Source organism: Oryctolagus cuniculus, chromosome 11 (genome assembly GCF_051225735.1).
Source record: "Oryctolagus cuniculus isolate XC-2025 breed Fujian yellow rabbit chromosome 11, ASM5122573v1, whole genome shotgun sequence".
NCBI classification, from domain to species: Eukaryota; Metazoa; Chordata; class Mammalia; order Lagomorpha; family Leporidae; genus Oryctolagus; species Oryctolagus cuniculus.
This window is the reverse complement of record NC_142877.1, coordinates 10,253,484-10,274,523: the sequence shown is the minus strand read 5'-3', so window position 1 is coordinate 10,274,523 and position 21,040 is coordinate 10,253,484. Positions and strand designations below refer to the sequence as shown.

General features: G+C 61.4%; 1 protein-coding gene across 1 annotated transcript in view; it reads right to left on the bottom strand.

Moving 5' to 3' along the window:
- Positions 1–18,013, bottom strand: part of RIPOR3 (RIPOR family member 3) — a 59,812-nt gene extending 41,799 nt beyond the window's left edge. Inside the window, exon 1 of the mRNA XM_051832621.3 lies at positions 17,883–18,013. Within this exon, the coding sequence (XP_051688581.3) occupies positions 17,883–17,885 (3 nt within the window). The 5' untranslated portion in view covers positions 17,886–18,013. The remainder of the gene's footprint in view (positions 1–17,882) is intronic.
- Between the last annotated feature and the right edge of the window lie 3,027 nt (positions 18,014–21,040).

Genomic DNA, 21,040 nt, shown 5'->3' with positions numbered 1-21,040 from the left:
AGCGACCCGCCATCCGCTGGTGCACTCCCCCAGTGTCTGCAACACCCAGGTCCGGCCAGGCGGAAGCCAGGAGCCGGAACTCCACCCAGGTCTCCCATGCCGGTGACAGGGATCCAGACACTTAGGGCATCGTTCACGGCCTTCTCGGGGACCTTGGCGGAGCTGGGTTGGAAGACGAGCAGCCAGGACTCAGACTGGTGCTCAGACGGGATGCCAGCGTCCCAGGCAGCAGCTGAACCTGCTGTGCCACAGCGCCGGCCCCACACAGTCCGAGTTTTACAGCATGTGTGTGTGCGTGTGTGTGAGTGTGCGTGTGTGTGTATATGTATGTGTGTGTATGTGTGTGCATGTGAGTGTGTCTGAGTGTGCATGTATGCATGTGATTGTGTGCATGTGTGTATGTGAGTGCATGTGCGTGTGTGTGCGCACATGTGTCTGTGTATGTATGTGTGTGTGCATGTGTGTGCGCGTGTGTGCATGTGTGTGTGTATGCACATGTGTGTGTGCGCATATGTGTGCATGTGTGAGTGTGTGCTATGTGTGTGTGGTGTGTGCGCGTGTGTATGTATGTGCATGTATGTGTGTGCGTATGTGTGTGCATGTATGTGTGTGCATGTGTGTTTGAGTGTGTATGTGTGTGTGAGTGTTGTGTGAGTGCGTGTGTGTGAATGTGTGCATGTGTAATCTTTATACCTTCTTTTTCCTGGAACACAGTATAGCGTATACATGTTCCCACGTTGCTGTTATCAGAAGCACTTTTAATGACCTGAAAACATTCCCTGCAGTGTTCGAAGCGCCCCCGGGGGTAGAAGCTGCGGGGCTGGCGCTGCAGGGCAGAGGATTAAGCCTCCGTGCAATGCTGGCATCCCGCGTGAGCGCCAAGCACGCCAAGCGTGGACTAAGTGCTTCCCATAAGACCCCACACCACCACACTGAGGGGCTCCCCCGACAGGAGGGAAGGCAGCGACGCCAGACGTCCGCACGGCTGTGTCCACGGCAGCGCAAAGAGGGAAGCAACCCAGCCTCCCCGACGGGGGCCCAAAATTCCATCCAGGTCTCCCACGTGGGTGCAGGGCCCACGCGTTTGGGCCCCTCCTACCACCCTCCCAGGTGCCTCAGCAGGGAGCCGGATGGGAAGTGGAGCAGCCGGGCCTGCCACCAGAACGGACATGGGACACTGGCGTCATGAGGCGGCTTAACCTGCTGCACCACAAGACTGGCTCCACCCCCCCAACCCCCACTTCTTGAAAAGATGACGACGCCTGGCTCAGAGGCCGCACGCATTCCTGGGCTGTGCGGTTTACTGGGTGGTGAGCACAGGTTTCGGCTCCGGGTCTGACTCTTCCAGGCTGGGGTTCTGGCAGACCCGGGTGCAAATTCAGCCAACGTCAAGGTGGAGGCATAATTAGCAAGTGCACGGTGCCAAGCGGAACCGTCGGCCCTGGAGGCTGGGAGTTCAGCTCTATATTTATCCTCTGACCGCCCCGTGGGTTCTAAATTTGGCCAAACAAGTTCTTCCAGCCCCACGGGTGGCACGGGTGCATTGTGTTGAAGAGGAGAAGGCTGAGCCCGCTGGGAGAGCACTCCCGCTGCCGGCCACCGCCTGGAAGCCCCCCCCCGCCCCCAACCCCCCCAGCTTGTCCTCTGCTTTCTCGGGCAGGGCTCACAGCCACTTCCTGAGCCCACGTCTGAATTTCTCCTCCTGAGCGAACAAGAAATATCCAGGCATAAGAATTCTGACCAGAACTGATCTCCACGTTTTCCTAAAATGACAAATTAAGAACAAAAAACGGCCTTGTCGGGGGTCTCTAGGCCAGGGAGGACTTAGTGGCCGAGTCCCAACTTTGCAAGGAAGGTTCTGGGGTCTCCGATCTGCCCACAGCCGCTTCTCAGACATCCCGCCTCCACTGAGCCGGCGCAGGTGCCTGGCCCTGGGCTAGTTCTAGACGCTGGAGCCAGCAGGACCATCCACAGCCCACAGCCGGCCACACCTGCATGCCCTCGGGTCTCAGCACAGGACGGTCCCAGATACCAGACTCCCTTCCCCGGAGGGCGGAAATCAGGAGACAGAGAACATTCCAGCTGGTGCAGATGCTGGGCTGAACGGTGTGCTGGGGTTAGGTGGCCATCTGCAGGCGCAGCACGCAGACCTGGGGGGGAGGGGGAAGGTGCTGTGGACCCTGGGACCCTTGAGGACGTCAGGTGGCTGGATCACACTTCACCTGACACCCACGCAGCTGCCAGACCTCTCAGAGACAGGAGCCAGCAAGTATTCTTTCAAGTTCATTTCACTGGGTTTCCCGAGTTTGAAAAACAAATTTATAACCACAGGGAACATCTCAGTAACAGTGCAACGCACCCCTTTTCACCTGAAGCCGTCAGAGAAGGTTTCTGATCCAAAGGACCCAGGCGGCAAGCCCTGGGAGAGTTTAGGTTCAAGGTAGTGCCCGCCCCCCCCCCCCCCTTCCTGAGTGACAAGCTCCTCTCCCCTGAGTTAGGACCCGGCCGCAGGAACTCGCTCTCCTCCGGGCCTGGCTGTGGTCTTCCGAGGCCTTGGACAAAGGGGGAGCCAGGGACTCGCCGGGGGCTGCAGGGCTGGGGACGTCTCCCCCGTCCCTCGCGCTCCTGCGGGACAGCTGGTGGCGCCAGCCGACAAGGGGGACGAGTGGCACCGGTGCTCTGGCCGCTACTGGAGGATGAGTGGCGGCTGCAAGATCTGAGCCTGGGTCTGTGGGGTCCCCAGCCGCAGACCCTCCCTGGGGGCTGCGTCTGCCCCCTCATTTCCCTTCTGGCCGCTTCCGTCCCCAGGAGCCGCTGCCGGAGGAGGAAGAGCCACACAGGGAGGCGTGGGCACGTCCCAGCGGACCAGGGAGCCTCTGCTTTGGTCGCCAGGGGCCCGGTGCCCTGAGGCAGGCGCTCGCAGGGAAAGAGGAGGGAGTGCAGGAGAGTGAAAGCGGGTCTCCACACGGAAGCCATCAGCAGCCGTAACCGGCCACGTGGAGGGGAGCGGGCGCGAGGGTGCCACCACTGGGCCTTGCGAGTCCACCTCAGGTGTTCGGCGGTGCCGAGGCTCTGGGAGGCGTCAGGCCGCGCCCACGGTCACCAGTGACGAGCAGCAGGGCTGGATTTGAACACAGGCTGGACTTGGACGGGGAACCACACACACGGCAGCCCATGGGCTGAGCCCAGGCAGCGAGGCAGGGCACCCCCGGTTGTTCCTCTGCCCCCACGACCTGGGTGTCCCCCACCTACCCACCCACACCACCTCCCGCTGTGTCCTACTGGGTCTGTGTGTGCCTCAGGGGGAAACAGTTCTCCTTTCTGAGCCTCAGCTTTCTCATCTGTACAATGGGTACGTGTGCCAGCCAGGAAGCTTCACACTGCTGACTCCACCTGCGTGGGAGCCGCGGGCTCAGCTGACCGGGCAGGCACTGATGTCACCAGGCTCGGGCTGAGTCATGCCCCACCCCCGCGCCTCCCGGGACAACCCGATCACTTCTCTGATGGGAGCTTGTGAGCTGCTGCCAGGCACACGGTGCTCAGCGGTCCCCAGCGGTGCTCGTCTCCCACCCGATTCCCCCTCGCCATGGGTGCCAGCCCGCGGGTCACGGCACAGTGGCCAGGAGCCAGGGCCAGCGGCGCCGCTCCACCTCTGTGCACCTGTGTCCCACTCATGGGGACCAGCTCCGCCTGCTTTGCAGGGTCACTCTGCGTCGTAGGCAGGGTCGTGCGTGCGGGGCTCCTGGCCTTGTGAGGGGCACGCAGACAGCCCGCCGTCTTCCCCTAGAAACGACTGCGTTCACGTCACAGACGTCACCATGGGCTCGGCGCTCCTCGCACCCTTCCAGCGCCTGCCTGCGGACACTTCAGCAGGGCACCGGGCACCCACCTCTCCCTCCCTCCGATTGGAGGAGGCTGAGCAGGAAAACACAGACTGTGCTGGGAGCTCCCCTGACTGGCTGCCTGGCGTCTGTCCCGTTCCGAGATGGCCCTGAGCCCGCCCCACAGGGAGCAACGTCGGCACCAGCCGAGGATGCCGTGGGGGGGAGCACGTGACAGGGTCTGACATCCCCACGCGGGCACGTGGCTGGACAGCGAGGACTCCCACGTGGCACCCAGCGCCACGCCCCCTCCCCCAGCGCCACGCCCCCTCCCCCAGCGCCGCCTGACGCCCCCTCCCCCAGCGCCACGCCCCCTCCCCCAGCGCCACCTGACGCCCTGGCACCTGCAGTCGATTTCTCTGCTGTGCGTGGCAGCTGTCGAGGGTGTGAATCCACGCTGTGGCACGGACCCTCCCCCGGGACCCCAGGAGTCTGGGGGCTCCCATGTGGCTCCAGGACGGTCGCTCAGCTCTCAGAGCCGGGACGGCACCTGGGTGTCAGCTCGCGGGCCAGCACGGACAGGGGCTCCTGTTGCTTGGGTGCAGTGTTAAGGGGGATTCAGAGGCATCTGGGCTTGTGGGGCAACAGCTCCGGGTTCAGTTAGCGACGTCACGGGGGTCGGAGGAGCGAAGACCTCCGCTGACCGCTGACCTGACCTTTCTCCTAACAGCCCCACGCACTTCCTGTGGCACACAGCGAGGCAGAGAACGTGGCCCAATCTGAGCGCCGTCCCTACAGCCACCGTGACCACTTCAGCAAAGGAAAGCTCCCCCAGCCAGGTCTGGGAAACGCCAGTCCTCAGACTCCGCTAACCACACACACCCAGCTGGATCCAGCCGTTCCTGACGCCAATCTAACCCTAAGCTTCTACATGTTGTGAGCCAGTATGGCGTATTTTTTTTTTTTTTTTTTTGCCAGTGTGGATTATGAATCTGTGTTTGGTCCCTTACAGGGCCCAAGGTCCTAATGCACAGATTCTAGGCTTTGCTTTTCGCTAGTCAGGCCCCGGAGTGCGACCAGGGCAGGTTTGGCGGATACGATAGTAGACACGGGGCGGGTGGGGGGAGGACGGTGTGGTGGCCCCTGGGTTGGTCACTGCCTGCCCCGCAGACGTCCCGCATGGGCACTGTTTCATGTCCCAGCTGCCCCCGTTTTGATCCGGCTCCCTGTGGCCGTGCCTGGGAAAGCGTCCGCACTCCAGCCCAGACAGGAGGCCTGGACTGCAGAGAGAAGACGCGTGTCTCCTCCAGGGGAGGGGAAAACCTCTCGGGAGGGAGACCCCCACCACGGCCATCGTATGCTGTCATGAATAAGACCACCCTGGCTGCAGGTGGGTAGAGCCCAGCATCCTGTGCACCCCATTGTTTCCATGCAGGCTTCTGGGGACCCTGAGCCGGCTTGGTCGGATCTTGTGTGCAAACCAGGGCCTGAATCATGAAGACCCCACGAGGGAAGATTCGCCATCGGCTGCACCAGTGATGTCCCCCGCCCCCGCTGGTCTCCTGCATCGAATGGACTGGAAGCTCCAACCATGTCCCCAGAAGGGATTTCCCGGCCTTGACCTTGACATTCAACACTTGAGTTCCTGCCTCTCCGCTCTTGCAGCTCCGCTTCCAGTCCAGGCTCCCGCGCAGCCAGGGAAGGGCGCGGACGGAGATGCCTAACCTACAGCCCTGGGCTCTGCAGATGGCCGCTCGTGCCCACTCCAGGAACCCGGGCGGGGTCACAGGGTGGGCGGGGGCCAACAGGCCCAGGCACAAACCTGAGCCTTTGTGACAGGGACAGAGCCAGGGACCCTCCGCACCCCAGTCTCCCGCCCCCACCCCCAGGGTGGAGCCGTGTCAGTCAGCGGTGAGACTGCTCGCTCTGCCCCTCTGCCAGTCGTGGCCGAGGCTAGCCCTGGCCCGCCCTCCCTCAGGAGCGAGTTCAGCAGGGGCTCGTGGCCCTCCTGCCCCAGGGGCAGCTCTCGAGTGGGGACAGAGCTGAGGCCTCAACTTACCACTGGGGAGGGGCCTGTGAGGGGCACAGCCCAGCTTGGGCTGGGGGCCGCTCCCATGAGCCTTTGCACCCCACCACCACTCCTCCCAGTTTCATTCCTCGCCTTTCTCATTCATTCAGTCATTCATTCGTTCATTTTCTTGGTCCTCACAACGAACCTGTAAGTTGGAAGGGCTGCTATTCTGCCCATTTTTATTTTTAATTTATTTTTATTTTGTTCAAAGGACAGAGATTGATTGACCTATCCTCTGGTTCACTCCCCAAATGCCTGCAACAGCCAGGGCTGGGCCAGGCTTGAGCCAGGAGCCAGGAGCTTCTCCAGGTCTCCCCTGTGGGGGTCAGGGACCAGGGGACCTGAGCCATCACCCCAGAGTGTGCATCTGCAGGGAGCTGGATTGGAAGCAGAGCCAGGGCTGGCACCAGGCGCTCTGGTAAGGGGTGCAGGTATCCCGAGTGGCATCTTAAAGCCTTTAGATGGGAACGCAGGTAAGAAACTGGCCCGAGACAAGAGGCTGCGTCCACATCTATTGTCGAGTGACCAATGGCCACAAAGCTTAGCAGCTTAAAAGGACACGTGATTTTCTCGGGGTTTCTGTGGGCGGGGTCCCCAGGCGAGACACGGCTCCGTGTGGGTCGCTATAAAATCGAGATGTCTTTTCCCCCTTTATTATAGCCTGGGTGGGGGAGGTTGTGTGTGCGAGGAGGTGTGGGCTGGGGAAGGGCATCTCGGACATGCCCGGGGTCCGGGGCAGAGACAGGGCCGAGGGGACGGGGCTGGAGGGTCTCAGAACCCGGGCAGCCTGAGTGCGAAAGAGAAGCCCCAAGCGCGAACTTGCCTTTGCCAGCCCTGTGACCCTGGGCGAGGCCCCGAACAGAGAATCACGGTCCCCACTGCTCAGGAACACACAGGGCAGGGAAGTCAGAACGTGCCTGGCACGTAGTACGCGTCCAGTAGACCCTGCGGCAAGAGGCGTGCTAACGGCAGCCACACTGGTTAGGGGGTGCCCTGCATGGGACACTGTCCCCCCCACGTCCACGTCCACCCAGGGACACAGACTGCGCCCTTGTTTGGAGACAGGGTCTTTGCAGTGGTCACACAGCTGGGACCACACTGGCACCAGGCAGGCTCTGGGCGCCACGGCAGGTGTCCTCAGAGCAGGGGCAGCCAGATGGAGGCGGAGGCAGAGCTGGGAGCGGTACAGACCCAGGAAGGACCAGGACTCCTGGCCACACCTGGAACTAAGAGGCCAGCAGGGATTCTGCCCCGGAGTCCTGAGAGTGAACATGACCCTCTGACCCCTGACCTCCGACCTCCAGCCACCTGACATCGTAAAGGAGTAGTTGTTGTCATCTTTAGCCGCCCAGTTTGCAGGGTTTGCTGCAGTGGCCTAGGAGAGGAGTGGGGGGTCTGTGGGCACCACGCACCCCTAAACCCCGCTCCGATGCACGAGTTCACTTGGACCAGTGCTGGACGCAGTGAGTACCACCGTCGCCATTACCCCATATCACAGAGGGGCTTGCAGAGGGTAAGGGGCCAGGACTGGGCTTGCATCTGGTTTCCCCTGTGCGAAGCCCACCTCCAAGGGCCGGCTCCACCCTCACCGCCCAGCACTACCTTCGCCGCAGCATCCGGACGGCGAGGCAGGTTCAGGGGGGCCTGAGCCACACTGCTCGGGGCCAACAGAGCCAGGTCCCTGGGACCCCAAAGCCAACATCAGTGCTGTCACCACCCCCTGCTGGGCCGGGTTCTCAGTGTGGACGCCGTGAGGGGCCCGCAGGGGGCCAGCGTCAGCGGTAGGGGCAGCCCCCGGCCCATCAGAAACCCCCAGAGTCCCTGTCGTCATCCCCGGTGCCGCCTGGCCTTCAGGGCAGTGGGGGAAGCAGGGAGGGGCAAAGCCGCGCCACAGCCAAGCCCCATCCCCCACCCTCAGCTCACGAGGGTTTTTCCACCAGGAAACAGAACAGTTCATCCGAGTTTCTTCACCCTTTGTCCCAGAGCAAAAATGTCAGAAATGTGCACGGTTGTGGCCACAGAGGGACACTGCGTCCCGCACTGCGTCCCACCCCTCCCCCGCCTGCTTCCTGCCTGGCCCGAGGGTCAGGGTGAAGACCCCCACTGAGTGGGGGACACGGGTCTGGCTCCAGCTCGGGGCCTTGGCGTTCTTATCTGCAGGATGGGGGCGATGACCCGCGGTCCATCGTCTCCCAGAGCTCATTCTGCGAGTCTCCGAGTTCCTCAGGGAAAACTCAGTTCCGTGGGCGCACGGCTTGCCAAGGCCCCACGGCGGGTCTCAGTCCTCCATGCCCGGTGCTGCCGCCTGCAGCTTCCTGCGGCCCAGACGCTCCCGTCCGTGGGGCACTGTCCACCCCGGGCTTGGATTTCTCTCACGACACAGGATCCGCACCCCACATACCTGCCGGCTCTGAGACGCACCAAGGACCAAAGACGGCCTTCCTGGCTCTGTACCCAGGGTCACAAACTCCTGTGCTTTGCCTTCAAAGGGAGCAGGTACCGTAGTGTAAGCCAACGATAGGTACAGGGAGGGCGACTGGAGCCGAGACCCCGGGGGACTTCCTGGAGGAAGCGGATCACAATGGAGAAGCTTTGTGGCACGGATTTCCTCTGTCCTGACCACCGAGGGCATCGGCCAGAAACCTGGGGACTGCATGACCCGACCTGCTCCCCTCCGGGACTCAGGGGGCGTCTGGCCTGGCTGCCCCACCCAGAGGCCTGTCCACGTGCTGGGCCAGGGCCGGTCACGTGCCCACAGACCTCGCTTCATTCTGCAGGCCCCAGGAAGCAACGTCAGGTCACCACGGGGCTCCTAGACCTGGGGCACAGGGTGGAGGGGTTTGCACACAATGCCACAGGCCACTCACGGAGAACAGATGCTCTCGTCCACCAACGGGGCACTGGGTCAGACACTGTGGCCCAAACCTGGGTGGTGACTAAGTGACGAGAGCTGACGGCAGAAGGGGCCTGGCACCGTGTCAGGGCTGCCCCTGTAACCCCTCATCACCCTTAGCGGGGGGCAGAGTCCATGAGGGGGCGAATCCCTCGTCCGCGGCAGCGTGGAGCTGGGTCTCCCGCAGGCAGCCGAGACCACGCTCAGAACTGCTCTTCCAGCCTCTCCAGTTCTCCCAGGGTCCCTCCAGCCGGACTCCCTGGAACCCAGGACACAAGGGGAAGGCTCAGGCACGGCAGGGCACGGCACGGCACGACACGGCACGACATGACACGGCACGGCCCGCCCAGCCCCGGCTGCCGGCAGCAGGTGCAACCAGAGCAGGCTCAGCTGAGACCCCGGTCCACTTGGCCGCCGGGGCCAGCTTCTCCCCCCGGCCATGACAGCCAGCAAAGACCCAGGGCGGGGGGGCGGGGGGAGGGGCTGCTATAGCCTGCGCTGGAGCCACGACCAGGGGGATGAAGCGCTGCCCCCCCCGGGACCCCCTGCACCCCGAGCAGGCGGTGGCCACCAGTGATGGCGGCGAGGAGGAAAAGAAATCACTTCTCCCCGACTCGGGGCCGCTCACAGAACTCGTGCTGAGAGCACGGCTCTCAAGCAGAACTAATTGGCAACAGAAATGGAATTTTTCCCCCCAAAACCCATAAACACACTTTATCCAGAGAACTGCCCCTCGTAATGGGTATTGCAGACTCGCTGTGCGCAGCGGCTGTGTGTGGCCAAAAAGCAGCCTGGGGACAACTCAGCCAAGAACACGGTCGGTGACAAAGGCCAATGACCCGGAGTGGACATTTGCGTTCCTGGGGAGCCCCAGGCCCGGATCTGCCGTGGAACTGCCCACCCCTGGCTTCTAGGCCTTGGCCCTGCCGGGTTAGGCCACGGTGCACGTCTAGGGCTTTTCCGCACAAGCCCAGCCACAAACAACGGGGCCCAAGAACAAATAGTCAACGAGGCTTCCGGAGAAGAGCGCGCTTGCCATCCCAGAGAAATTGAGGGACAAACAGAGAGGCGACGTTACTTGGGCTGGGCCCAGACTCGAACCCACATCTGCAGGACTGAGCCGTGTGCAAGGCCTTGCCGGGCGAGGAAACCACACGAGCCGGGGGCGAACCCGGTGCTGCTGCTGCCGGCCTTCGGGCAGCTCGCTCACCACTCTGTGCTTCCGTTTCCGGCTCCGGACCCGTGCCGGCCGATCCGAGTGCCTCCCCCTGAGGGCTCTCGCTGGCAAATAAGTCGGCAACACGTGTGGGCTGGGGAACTGCACCTGCCACGGAGTGAGCACGCGCCACACGTGGTGAGAAGCAGGCTGAGCCAACGCAGGTGGCGGGGAGGGAGGGAGGCGCGATGGCCTCAGGGCCTGAGTCTCCTCCCTGCACAGCCCCAGCTATCTGGCTGAGCCCGCCAGGAGCAGCAGCCCGTGGAGCCGTGGGACGCCGTGGGCCGCTGTGGGCAGCAGCCCGGGGCTGTCCTGTTGTGTGTGTGTGTGGGGGGTGCAACCTGGCAGCAACCACCCGGCCATCGCGGAACCCGAGCCCTCCATCTGCTTGACTTCCGGGTTCACCTGGACGGTCAAGGCTCTGACACCCTGAAGGGGGCGTGAGCTCAGGTGTTGCTCCTGACTCCTGCTGATTTCTCACTGCTGCCTTGGGGCGGGAGTCTACAAGTGATTCCAGGGGTGGGTGTGGCTGCTCCGCAGGCCAACACGTGGCTCGGGGCACCTGCAACCCACACCGCAGTGCCCGGGGTCAGTCCCACCTCTGCTTCCAATCCAGCTTCCTGCCAATGTGCCTGGGAGGCAGCGCATGCCGGCCCAAGTGCTTGGGTCCCTGCCACACATGTGGGAGGCCGGAGGAAGTTCCAGGTCCCCGGCTTTGGTCTGGCCCAGCCCTGGCTGCTGCAGCCATTTGGGATTTGGGGAGTAAACTGGAGATAGAAGATTCTCTCTCTCTCTCTCTAACTCTGCCTGTCACTGAAACACAATTAAATCTTAAGAAAGAAAAGAAGGGGGTTGCAAGGAAAGTGAGCACAGGGGAGTCCCTGGCTTGGCAGGCAGGCCGGCCCCTCCCTGGGTCTGGGAGCTGGCGAAGCGCCGGCCGCAGGCAGCGAGCTGGCGCAGGTGCAGAAATGTGGCAACGCGTGTGAAATGCCACCGCGTGCCACCAGGGCACTGAGCCAGGGCTCTCCCTGGAATTTCAGCTGCCCTGTTGCGCCCAGCAACACGGCAAGGCAAGTTTTTCAATGTCTTTACTGAGTTCCTACTGTGCACCAACAAGCATCTATTAAGGGCCTACTGGGATACAGCACTGAACAAAACTGGAGAAAATAAAGCAACTGGGGGCCGGCGCTGTGGCGCAGCGGGTTAACGCCCTGGCCTGAAGCACCGGCATCCCATGTGGGCGCCGGTTCGAGGCCCGGCTGCTCCTCTTCTGATCCAGCTCTCTGCTGTGGCCTGGGAAAGCAGTAGAAGATGGCTCAAGTCCTTGGGCCCCTGCACCCGCGTGGAAGACCCAGAGGAGGCTCCTGGCTCCTGGCTTTGGATCGGCAAGTTCCGGCCATTGTGGCCAATTGGGGAGTGAACCATCGGATGGAAGACCTCTCTCTCTGCCTCTCCTCTCTCTGTGTAACTCTGACTCTCAAGTAAAAAATCTTTAAAAATAAATAAATAAAGCAACTGCCCACCTTGGGAAATCCACATTGTAGCAGGTGTCTGCTAACATTTATGGTAACATTTGTGGTAAGTGACAAGGAGAAAAAGTAACCAGAAACCGACTGGGGTGGGGTGGGGGTGGAGTGTATGGGGTGGGGCTAAGCTTTAAGGGGGCAGTCTGGAAGTTCCTCTGGGCAGGTGGCATTTCTGTAAAGACCTGAGGGCATGGGTGATCCACGCATGTATCAGCAGAGTGAGTGCCCCGGCAGAGGCCCAGCAAGTGCAAGGGTCCTGAGGCAGGGCCGTGCCTGGCACAGCTGATGAGGTGGCAGAGGCCCAGTTCCTGCAGGGCCTTGTGGGCCGGGGCGAGATTTTTGCTTTGTACTCTGGTCACGGTGGGAGCCAGAGCTGGGGAACCAGGCTGTCCTGAACAGAGAGGCTCCGGGGTCAGGTTTTCCCTTCTCCCAGCACCTGCTGGCTGCACGGGGCTAGCTAACCAGCGGGCAGGGGAGAGGAGGGGCAGGACGACGAGCAGGCCAGAGAGGCAATGGCCACTCCCACCAGCCGGGGTGGTGCGGGTGGCCGGAGGGGCTCAGGTTCTGGACAATGAGGCCTGATAGGATTTCCTCAGGGCAGGAAAGTGAGAGCAGCTGGGTTCTCCTCGAGTGCCCTGGGGGCCAGGGCTGTTAGAATGGCTTAGAAGGCAGAGACGTGGCCTTCCAGCTGCTCCCCCCACCCCCAGCAGCCTTCTAGGGCCTGTGCCTTGCGGGCGGTGAAGGGAACGTCCTCACGGGCTAGCACACACAGGCACAGGACACGCTGTCAGTGCAGGAAAGGTGGGGGAAATCAACGCGATGACCTCACTCGGGGCCCGCACCGTGGCCCTGTTAAAGCCACCACTTGTGACGCCGGCGTCCCATGTCACAGGGCTGCTTCAAGTCCTGGCAGCTACACTTCCGATCCAGCCCCCTGCTGACCCACCCGGGAAAGCAATGATGACGCTCAAGTCCCTGGGTCCCTGCCACCCCCATGAGAGACCCAGATAGATCCCCTGGCTCCTGGCTCCAGCCGGGCCCAGCTCTGTTGCAGGCGTCCGGGAAGTGAACCAGTAGATGGACGGGCTCTGTCTCTCTGCCTCTCAAATGAGTAAATGTTTATATATAACATTTTAAACACACACACACACACACACGACCAGGAGTGAATGAACGGTGTGAATTAAGAGACACTTGATTTCTTTTTAGTTAATTTTATTTGAAAGGCAGAGACACACAGAGAGCCATGAGGAGAGACCTTCCCCCTGCTGGTTCATACCCACAAGGGCCCACCACAGCCAAGGCTGGGCCAAGCTGAAGCTGGCAGCCTGGAGCTCCATCCAGGTCTCGCACGTGGGTGACAGGGACCCAAGTGCTTGAGCCAGCTGTCGCCCAAGGTGCCCATCAGCAGGACGCCAGGTCAGAAGTGGAGAGAGGGACAAAAACCAGGCCCTCCGACACAGGGCGCACGTGTCCCAAGCAGCGTCTAACAACAGCACTCTTAGGCACTTGACCTTTTTTTTTTTAAAGGTATATTTATTTATTTGAAAGTCAGAGTTACAGAGAGAGGAGAGGCAGGGAGAGAGAGAGAGAGAGAAAGAAGAAAGAAAGAAAGAAAGAAAGAAAGAAAGAAAGAAAGAAAGAAAGAAAGAAAGAAAGAAAGAAAGAAAGAAAGAAAGAAAGAAAGAAAGAAAGAAAGAAAGAGAAAGAAAGAAAGAGAGAGAGAGAGAGAGAGAGAGAGAGAGAGAGAGAAAGAAAAGAAAAGAAAAGAAAAGCAAAGCAAAGCAAAGCAAAGCAAAGCAAAGCAAAGCAAAGCAAAGAGGTCTTCCATCCGCTGGTTCACTCCCCAATTGGCCACCACGATCGGAGCTGCACCAATCCAAAGCCAGGAGCCAGGAGCTTCTTCCAGGTCTCCCACATGGGTTCAGGGGCCCAAGCACTTGGGCCATCCTCTGCTGCCTTCCCAGGCCACAGCAGAGAGCTGGATCTGAAGTGGAGCAGCCGGGACTTGAACCACTGCCCACATGGGATGCCGGCACTGCAGGCGGCAGCTTTACCTGCTGCGCCACAGCGCCGGCCCTGGCATTTGACTTTTAAGCGGGGTTCCCCAGGGCAAGCACAGGAGCCAATGACATTTAAACCCAGCAGCGCCCCCGGCAATGCGCAAAGCAACGGAGCCGGCAAGTCTGTCTTTCTTTGGGTCGGCGCCGCGGGCACAGCCCCATGCTGCATCACGGTGGCGCCTCTCCCGGCTGACGCCCCGACCCGGGCCTCTCTTTGGCCTGGACCAGGAGCGAGGTGAACTCAAGCAGGAGAAATATTTTCCTCTCGTGCTGGCTGGCCGGGGAGAACTGGAAAGGGCCCACCTGGCTGCTCTTGTTTCTAAAACTAGAAAGTTGCCTGAGCTCCCCCCAGCCTTGGCCGGCCTGCTGCCTCCATGCGTTCCAAGATGCCGTTACTATGAGAGCATCCTTCACAGCACAGCAGAAGCCAGGGTGGCGGGAGCAAGCCCTGCGGCGGAATGGAAGCCGTCGCCCACGGGAGCCAGCAGTGCCCGGAGAGCGCAGACGGTGGGGGCCGTGAGGAGTGTGTCCCCCTCCCTGCAGCCAGCAGGGCTGGGCCAGGACGCTGCGCCCCATCTCTGCATCCATTCGCGCGCTGGGGGCAGGACAGAGGCACGGGGCTGCTTGCTGGTGCCTTCTCACCAAGAGGAGGAAGTTGATAGATTTGTGTCCCGGGCTCCATCCTAGGGCCTGACCCCCTGAGTGGGGGAGGGCCCAGTGCCACGTGTATTTGCTGGCCAGGGGGTAGGTGTGTGTGTGTGTGTGTGTGTGTGTGTTCACAGGCACGCACGATCAGAAGCCAGCCCTCCCTACCTCTGGGGTCTGAATCCACACATTCAATCAACCGTGGATGGAAAATATTCCAAAAAAAACCCCCTGCATTTGTACTCAACACGCAGGGCTTTTTTTCCTTGCCATTACGCCTAAATGGCACCGTGGTAACAACTGGCTACGCAGCATCTGCACCCTGGGATGTGGGGTGTGAGGAGGCATCCAGAGGCGGCTTCAGGCATCTGGGAGGGTCGCACAGGGTCTTTGCAGCACCACCCGTCTCAGCCAAGGCCCCTGAGCGACTGTGCATTGTATTATCCCCAGGACGCCCTGCCGCTCATCCCCCTCGGCCGCCAAGGCACCACCGCACTCAGACTTCTTAGACATCGCACGGAGGTAAAGGACGCCTAGTGCACATTTACAGCTAAAGAGAAAACTTACAACTCTCTTTTTTTGTGAAATTTTAAAAGATCTATTTGTGTATTTGAGAGGTAGAGTTACAAACAGAGGAGGAGACGAGAGAGAGGTCTTCCATCTGCTGGGTCACTCCCCAAATGGCCACAACAGCCGGAGCTGAGCCGATCCGAAGCCAGGAGCCAGGAGCTTCTTCCAGGTCTCCCAGGTGGGTGCAAGGGCCCAAGGACTCAGGCCATCTTCTACTGCTTTCCCTGGCACGTTAGCAGGGAACTGGATCGAAAATGGAGTAGCTGGGACTTGAACCGGCGACCATATGTGACACCAGCGCCAGTCCCAGTTTTTTTTCTTGTAAATTTCATAGAAGCAACTCACAGGCACAGAACGTTCTTCTGGATCACCCCCACCCCACCCCATCCCCTGCGACTCTGTACCTGTAGCTGCCCTGAGGTTACAACTGAGGAAGGAGCTTGCTTCTCCGGGAAAATCGGTTGACATGCCTCAAAATTTGACAGAAGTCAGACAACAGAGAGCACACGGGAACTGCGCACGTCGGTGCTGACACAAGCGGCGGCCTCGGCCTTCGGGGCGATCACAGCCTGACAGCCACGGAGCCAGCACCCGGTGGCTCCATCGGCTGCGTTAACTTGCTTCCTCTCTCTTTCATCAGCTGTGTTAACTTGCTTCCTCTCTCTCAAACTGAGACCATCAACAAAGCAATAAATCAAGTCCCGAACTGTGCCGTTTGCCAGTTTCCATCGACAAATTCTCCCAACGTGGCCAATTTCAAGCTTTCGAGTTGGAGTCACTGGTCACGGACCTAAGAGAAACCTGCATCGGCCACGGTGGCGACCGACAGACACAAACCAACTTGGCAGTGGAAAGAAGAGCTAATGTGGTCTCACAGACAGGAGGCGAGGCTGGTGTTGTGGCGCAAGGGGGTGAGCTGCCACCTGCAACACCGGCATCCCCCGTGGACGCCGGTTCAAGTCCCAGCTGCTCCACTTCCGATCCAGCTCCCTGCTAATGGCCTGGGAAAGCAGCAGAGGATGGCCCAAGTGCTTGGGTCCCTGCATCCACGTGGGAGACCCTGAAGAAGCTCCTGGCTTCAGTCCGGCCCATCCTCGGCCATTGCGGCCATTTGGGGAGGGAACCAGCGGATGGAAAAATCTCTCTCTGCCTCTATTTCTCCTTCTCTCTCCCTCTGTAACTCTGTCTTTATAAGAATAAAAAAATAAACAAATAAAGGGACAGGAAGTGATGAGCTTGGAACACTTGCCACCTTGCTTTAAGCACGGCTAATTTCCTTGTAAGTCTATGTCATTCAATTTGTAATAAGCCACCACTTCCCATCGGTACAGGCCGGCTCCAGCGCACCACCGTGGCCACACTGGCCAGGATGTCGCCAACCTGAGAGACCAGTGCCATCTCCACATCTGCCCGGACCCCAGCCAGGAGACAGCAGCGTGGCCACTGGCACCCCGAGGCAGGCAGGAGTCTCCCTGATGGCCTCGGAGGACATGCAGAGAGCCAGCAGGAGCGGAGGTGAGTCCGGCACACGTGAGATGGCCGCTTGGAGCTCCCTGGAGAGAGCTGGGGTCCGCCGAGGTTCGGCCAGACATGGGTGGGGCCGGAAGACACCTGGCTCAGATCCCGCTGCGCCAGACCAAGCTGTGCTTCCACACCTCACCAGGGCTTCTCAGAAGCCGAAGGGCCCCAGGTTGTCACCGGCCCTGGGGTGACGAAGCCGCTGCAGCCTCGTGCGGCTCCTTCTCTGACCACGCCAGGGAGCGTTGCCCCTTCACCCGGCTCCCGTCTGACCCCCACCTGGTGTGGAACCTACGGGCCCTCCAACCAGGGCCTTCGCGTTGCCACGAGACCCGAGAGACAGACGAGAACCATGCCTTTGCTTTATGCCCCACACGGACAGAAGGGCAGCACTGGGCGTGGTGACCGGTGCCCCGTCTACCGCGGGCTGGGGGTGCTTCGGGGATACTTGCCACTGCAGAGCTGGGTCTCGACTCATCCCTAAGGCAGGATGGGGGTCTGCAGCAGCCCCCTTCAAGGAGGCCCGCGCCAGCCCGGAGCTGCTGCAGGATGGAATTTTCCAAGGGAAGCGAAAGGAGGCCACATCTGGGTGTTGGGGCCTTTCACCCTGGCCCAGTGCCTGGCACCCCAGGGCTTTCCCACCTGCCGCAGCCCGGCCTGTGGACTTCCAGGCCCCTGGATGGAAGCTGGCTCCTCCGGGTCGGTGCCAGGGAGACATCTTGGACTTTATCTGCCTCGTATCTCTTGGCTGCTGCCAGCCCAGCTGCAGGGGTGTATATGCAAATAGCCCGGGACAGGATTAATATGTGAGTCCCGCAGGGGAGGCACGTGGAAAGCTCTGTCTGTTTCACAATTCTGTTTCGTCCAAAGGGGCTACGCAGGCCCAAGAATGATTTGAAACAGATTTTTGAGAAGGCAGAATAAAATTGGAACAAAACCTAGGAGAGGCACGTGCCACTCTCCCCGCCCCCTCTCTCCACCCCCACGTTAACCCTCTTGCTTCACAGCCCGGAGCTCCTGTCCTGCCCCAGGACACAGATCCCCCCGCCCGGGCTGGGGTAGCATCCACGGAGCTGCAGGCAGCGTGTCCGGGTTCAGCCCAGCCTCGCCGCCTCCCTCCAGCGACACTTCTCGCCCCCACCCGGGCTCGTCCCAGACACGGAGAACACAGAGCGTGGACGACCACGGCTCGCAGTGGGTTTAGCCCAAGAGGAGTCAGGAGGACCCAGGTCCGGGTCTCACGTCTGCCGCCGAGGGGCTGCGTGGTCCTCAGAACCTCCCTCCTCTTGGCGAGCAGCGAGGATTACAAGTGCCCCGTGGGGGGACAGCCGGGGCTCCGTGTCCAGTACTGTGCCCAGCACTGTGCCCGGCCGTCACTCGGCATCTGCTAAAGATCACCTCATTCAACTGCTCCGTTCCAGAGGCAGACACAGGGAGGTCCAGAGAGGGAAAGAACCTGCCCAAGGCCACACAGCAAGCTACAGTGACCAATCCCACCTCACCGCACCCCAGTTCCCCTCCCTGCCTGGAACCGCCCGGAGCAGCCGCTCTGCACTCACCATGGGGCGGGTCTGGACATCGGGGCGAGGCGCGCTGTCGTCCGCGCCACCACTGCCTTGCCGTCTCTGACCCAGCAAGGCAGCCTCAGCTCCCGTCCTCCGGACTGCAGCTGGCGCTGGGAGAAGCCCACCCCGAGAAGATCCCCCCGGCTTCCTGCGGGCGCAGGGGGCAGCGCTCTGTCCGCCTCTGATAGCGCAGCCTGGGCTCTTATCTGCCCCGTGTCAGGGTGCAGGCGGCCGTGAGCCGGGGTTCCAGGAAGCCGGCCCTGCTCCCCCCGATGCCGCCCGCTGCTCTGGACGCGGCCAGCGGCCCCGTCAGTGTCACTCCCAGCTCTGCCAGGGAGAATTCCATGCTGGCCCCCAGCAGGCGGGGCCCCCGCCCCTTCGTGGCCCACCCCCCACTCCCATCTTGGCAAGGGGACTGGGAAAAGGCAGCTAATTTCTAGTCCGCGCCGCGTTTGTGGTCGTGTCCTGAATCCTCCGCAATTAATCACAGAGCATCTGATTCCTGCTCTGCCTCGAGGGGGCGGAGGGGGCGGAGGGGGCGGAGGGGACGCCTGGAGGTTTCTGTTTACGTGCTAATCACAGACAGGCAGGGGCAGCCTCCCCCTCCCGCCTGGGCGCCCCCGCCCCCGCCCCCGCCCCCGCCCCCGCCCCCAGCCTCGCCTCCTCTCCTTACCTTGCCCCCTCCCCCCCCCACCCCTGCCTCTACTGGCGGGTTTCCCCCGGCCCCATCCCTGCACCCCCACTTTACATCATGGAGGGAGGGGCCCGGCTCCCTTTTTATGAGCTCGTGATCTCTGGGCTTGGGTTGGCCTCTGCCCTGTCCCGCGTGTGGACAGTTCGTACAGCCTTAACACGGGGGGGACCCCCGCCTTGGTGGCGCAGGGCTCCTTTGGTCAACTCCGCTTTCTGACCTGGCTCAGGGACAGAGCACGGGAGGAGGGCCGGCGGGCAGGGCACCCAGAGCTGGGACCTGGAGAGGATGTCTCTTTCCCACGCCTCGGCCATGTCCACCTGCGCCCAGAGCAGTGAAGGAGCCAGGAGGAAGCAGCCCCCCAAGAGCAGACACTGGCAGCTGTCGCCCCTGAGGCACACGTGAAGGGCACGTTGACAAAACCATAGAGAACCGGACCTGGCCATCTCCAGCCGGCCAGGGCGCACCTCGCACGTGGCCTGGGAGGCGGGGGGGGGGGGGGGGGGGGGGGGGGCGCCGAGTACACCCTGAGAGCCGGGCTTGGCCCCCGTGCCGGGCTTGGCCCCCGGCGGCAGCGTAGGAGTTTTGTCTGCGGGGGCTGTTGGTGCAATGGCCGGACGCCACTTGGGACCCCACAGCCCGTCACCGAAGTGCCCGGGTTCGAGGCCCCCCTCTGCTTCCTGCTAATGCACACCTTGGGAGGCAGCAGGCGATGGCCCCGAGTCCCTGCCACCCATGTGGGAGACCCAGACTGAGTTCTGGGCTCCTGGCGTTGGCCCAGCCCCAGCTGTTGCGGGCATCTGGGAGATGAACCAGCACCAGAAGATGTCACTGGGCGACTCCCTCTTACTGCTCTTTCTCTCTGGCGCTCTGCCTTTCAAATGCATAATAAACCAGTTTTAAGAAAATCTTAGAAGGAGCTGTAACTATGACAACAGGCAGGACTTCCAGGCCACGTCACTGAGTCTGAAGAGGTCAAATCGATGCCTCTGGACGCATCCCGAAGGCGGACGGTTGCCGTGGGAACGTCCTGATCTGGATGCCACCCGATCTGTGACGGCACCTCCGGAGAACGGGCTGGGGCGGTGCCCTCACCTGCAATGAAGCCGTCCACGACCTGTGTCCCCGCCAGCTCCCGGTGTTAGGGACATAAACACCTGCACAGGGAGAAAAGTGCGTGGGAACGTTTGCCCCTTTGCACGCAGCCACAGGACTGTGCAAGCGTCAGGTCTGCAATAGGGGTGAACTCAGAAATTCTGCCATCGCCTCCCGCATGCGGCTGAGCCCCTGAGCCAGCGCTGACCGGTCACGGAGTGGCCCAGCTGCCATGGGTGGGGCGAGGTCTCGTGGAAATGAGGACCACAGGTGCGAGTCCCCCAGGAGAGGACTGCAAAGCGACGGCTTGTTTCCGGCAGCGCTGTCACCTGCCCCAGCCTAGGACACGTGACAGCTACCGGGAAGCGTTTTCAAGGAACCCGTGGAGTCAGCCCGGGTACCGGTTTCCGCCTTCCCGCCCCTGGGCGGCGCTGGGTCCCTGGCGAGGCGCAGTTCTTCTGCGTGACGCCTGCGACTTTGGGAAGGAGGCTGGGGGAGGCTGTGCAGAGAAGACCAAAGACTCGTCCACAGTGGCTTGGCAGCCCGGCACGTGGGGCCCCGGGGCCCGGCCCTCGGGGAACACCGGGCCTCTGGGCGGTGCGGGGTGCCAGGTGCGGCTCCCGCGGGGTGCTGCCCACACCAGCCGGCTGGGCACTCAGTGCCACTCCCCTGCCGGAGAATCACTTGGCTCCCGCGCCAGCTCTCTCGGTCCCATTAGGCAGAAAAGAAGCCTCAGCTGGTGCCGGGCTGTCTTCCACGCCTCTCCAGCTCGGGCCAATCTGCCTGTGTCACAGAGGCAGCGCCAGCCCCACGGCCGCTCGCTGCCAGCAGCATCTGTCTGGCACTGCGCTGGGCCAGTGAGCGTGGCTTTCCAGGGACGCTTTCCCAGGCCCACTTTTGAAAAGTTTCAGAGGGAGACCACCGGCTGCAGTGGTCTTAGGACTAAGAGAAGTCCTAAGAAAGCACGGAGTTTAACGAACAAAGTCCTTAGTTGGGACAAATGCAAGCGAAGACACCCATGGGACATCAGTGCAGGGCACACAGGGACTTTCTGCTCTTTTTGCAACTTTTCTGTATGTCTAAAATAATTCTCAAATTAAAAACTTATTTAAATGTCTTTAATGGGCCAAAAAGAAAGTCCATTAAAATAGTTATTGGGGCTGGCGCTGTGGCAGAGTGGGTAAAGCCACCACCTGCAGTGCCGGCATCCCATATGGGTGCCAGTTAGAGTCCCGGCTGCTCCACTTCCGATCCAGCTCTCTGCTGTGGCCTGGGAAAGCAGTAGAAGATGACCCAAGTGCTTGGGCCCCTGCACTGCGTGGGAGACCTGGAAGAAGCTTCTGGCTCCTGGCTTTGGATTGGCGCA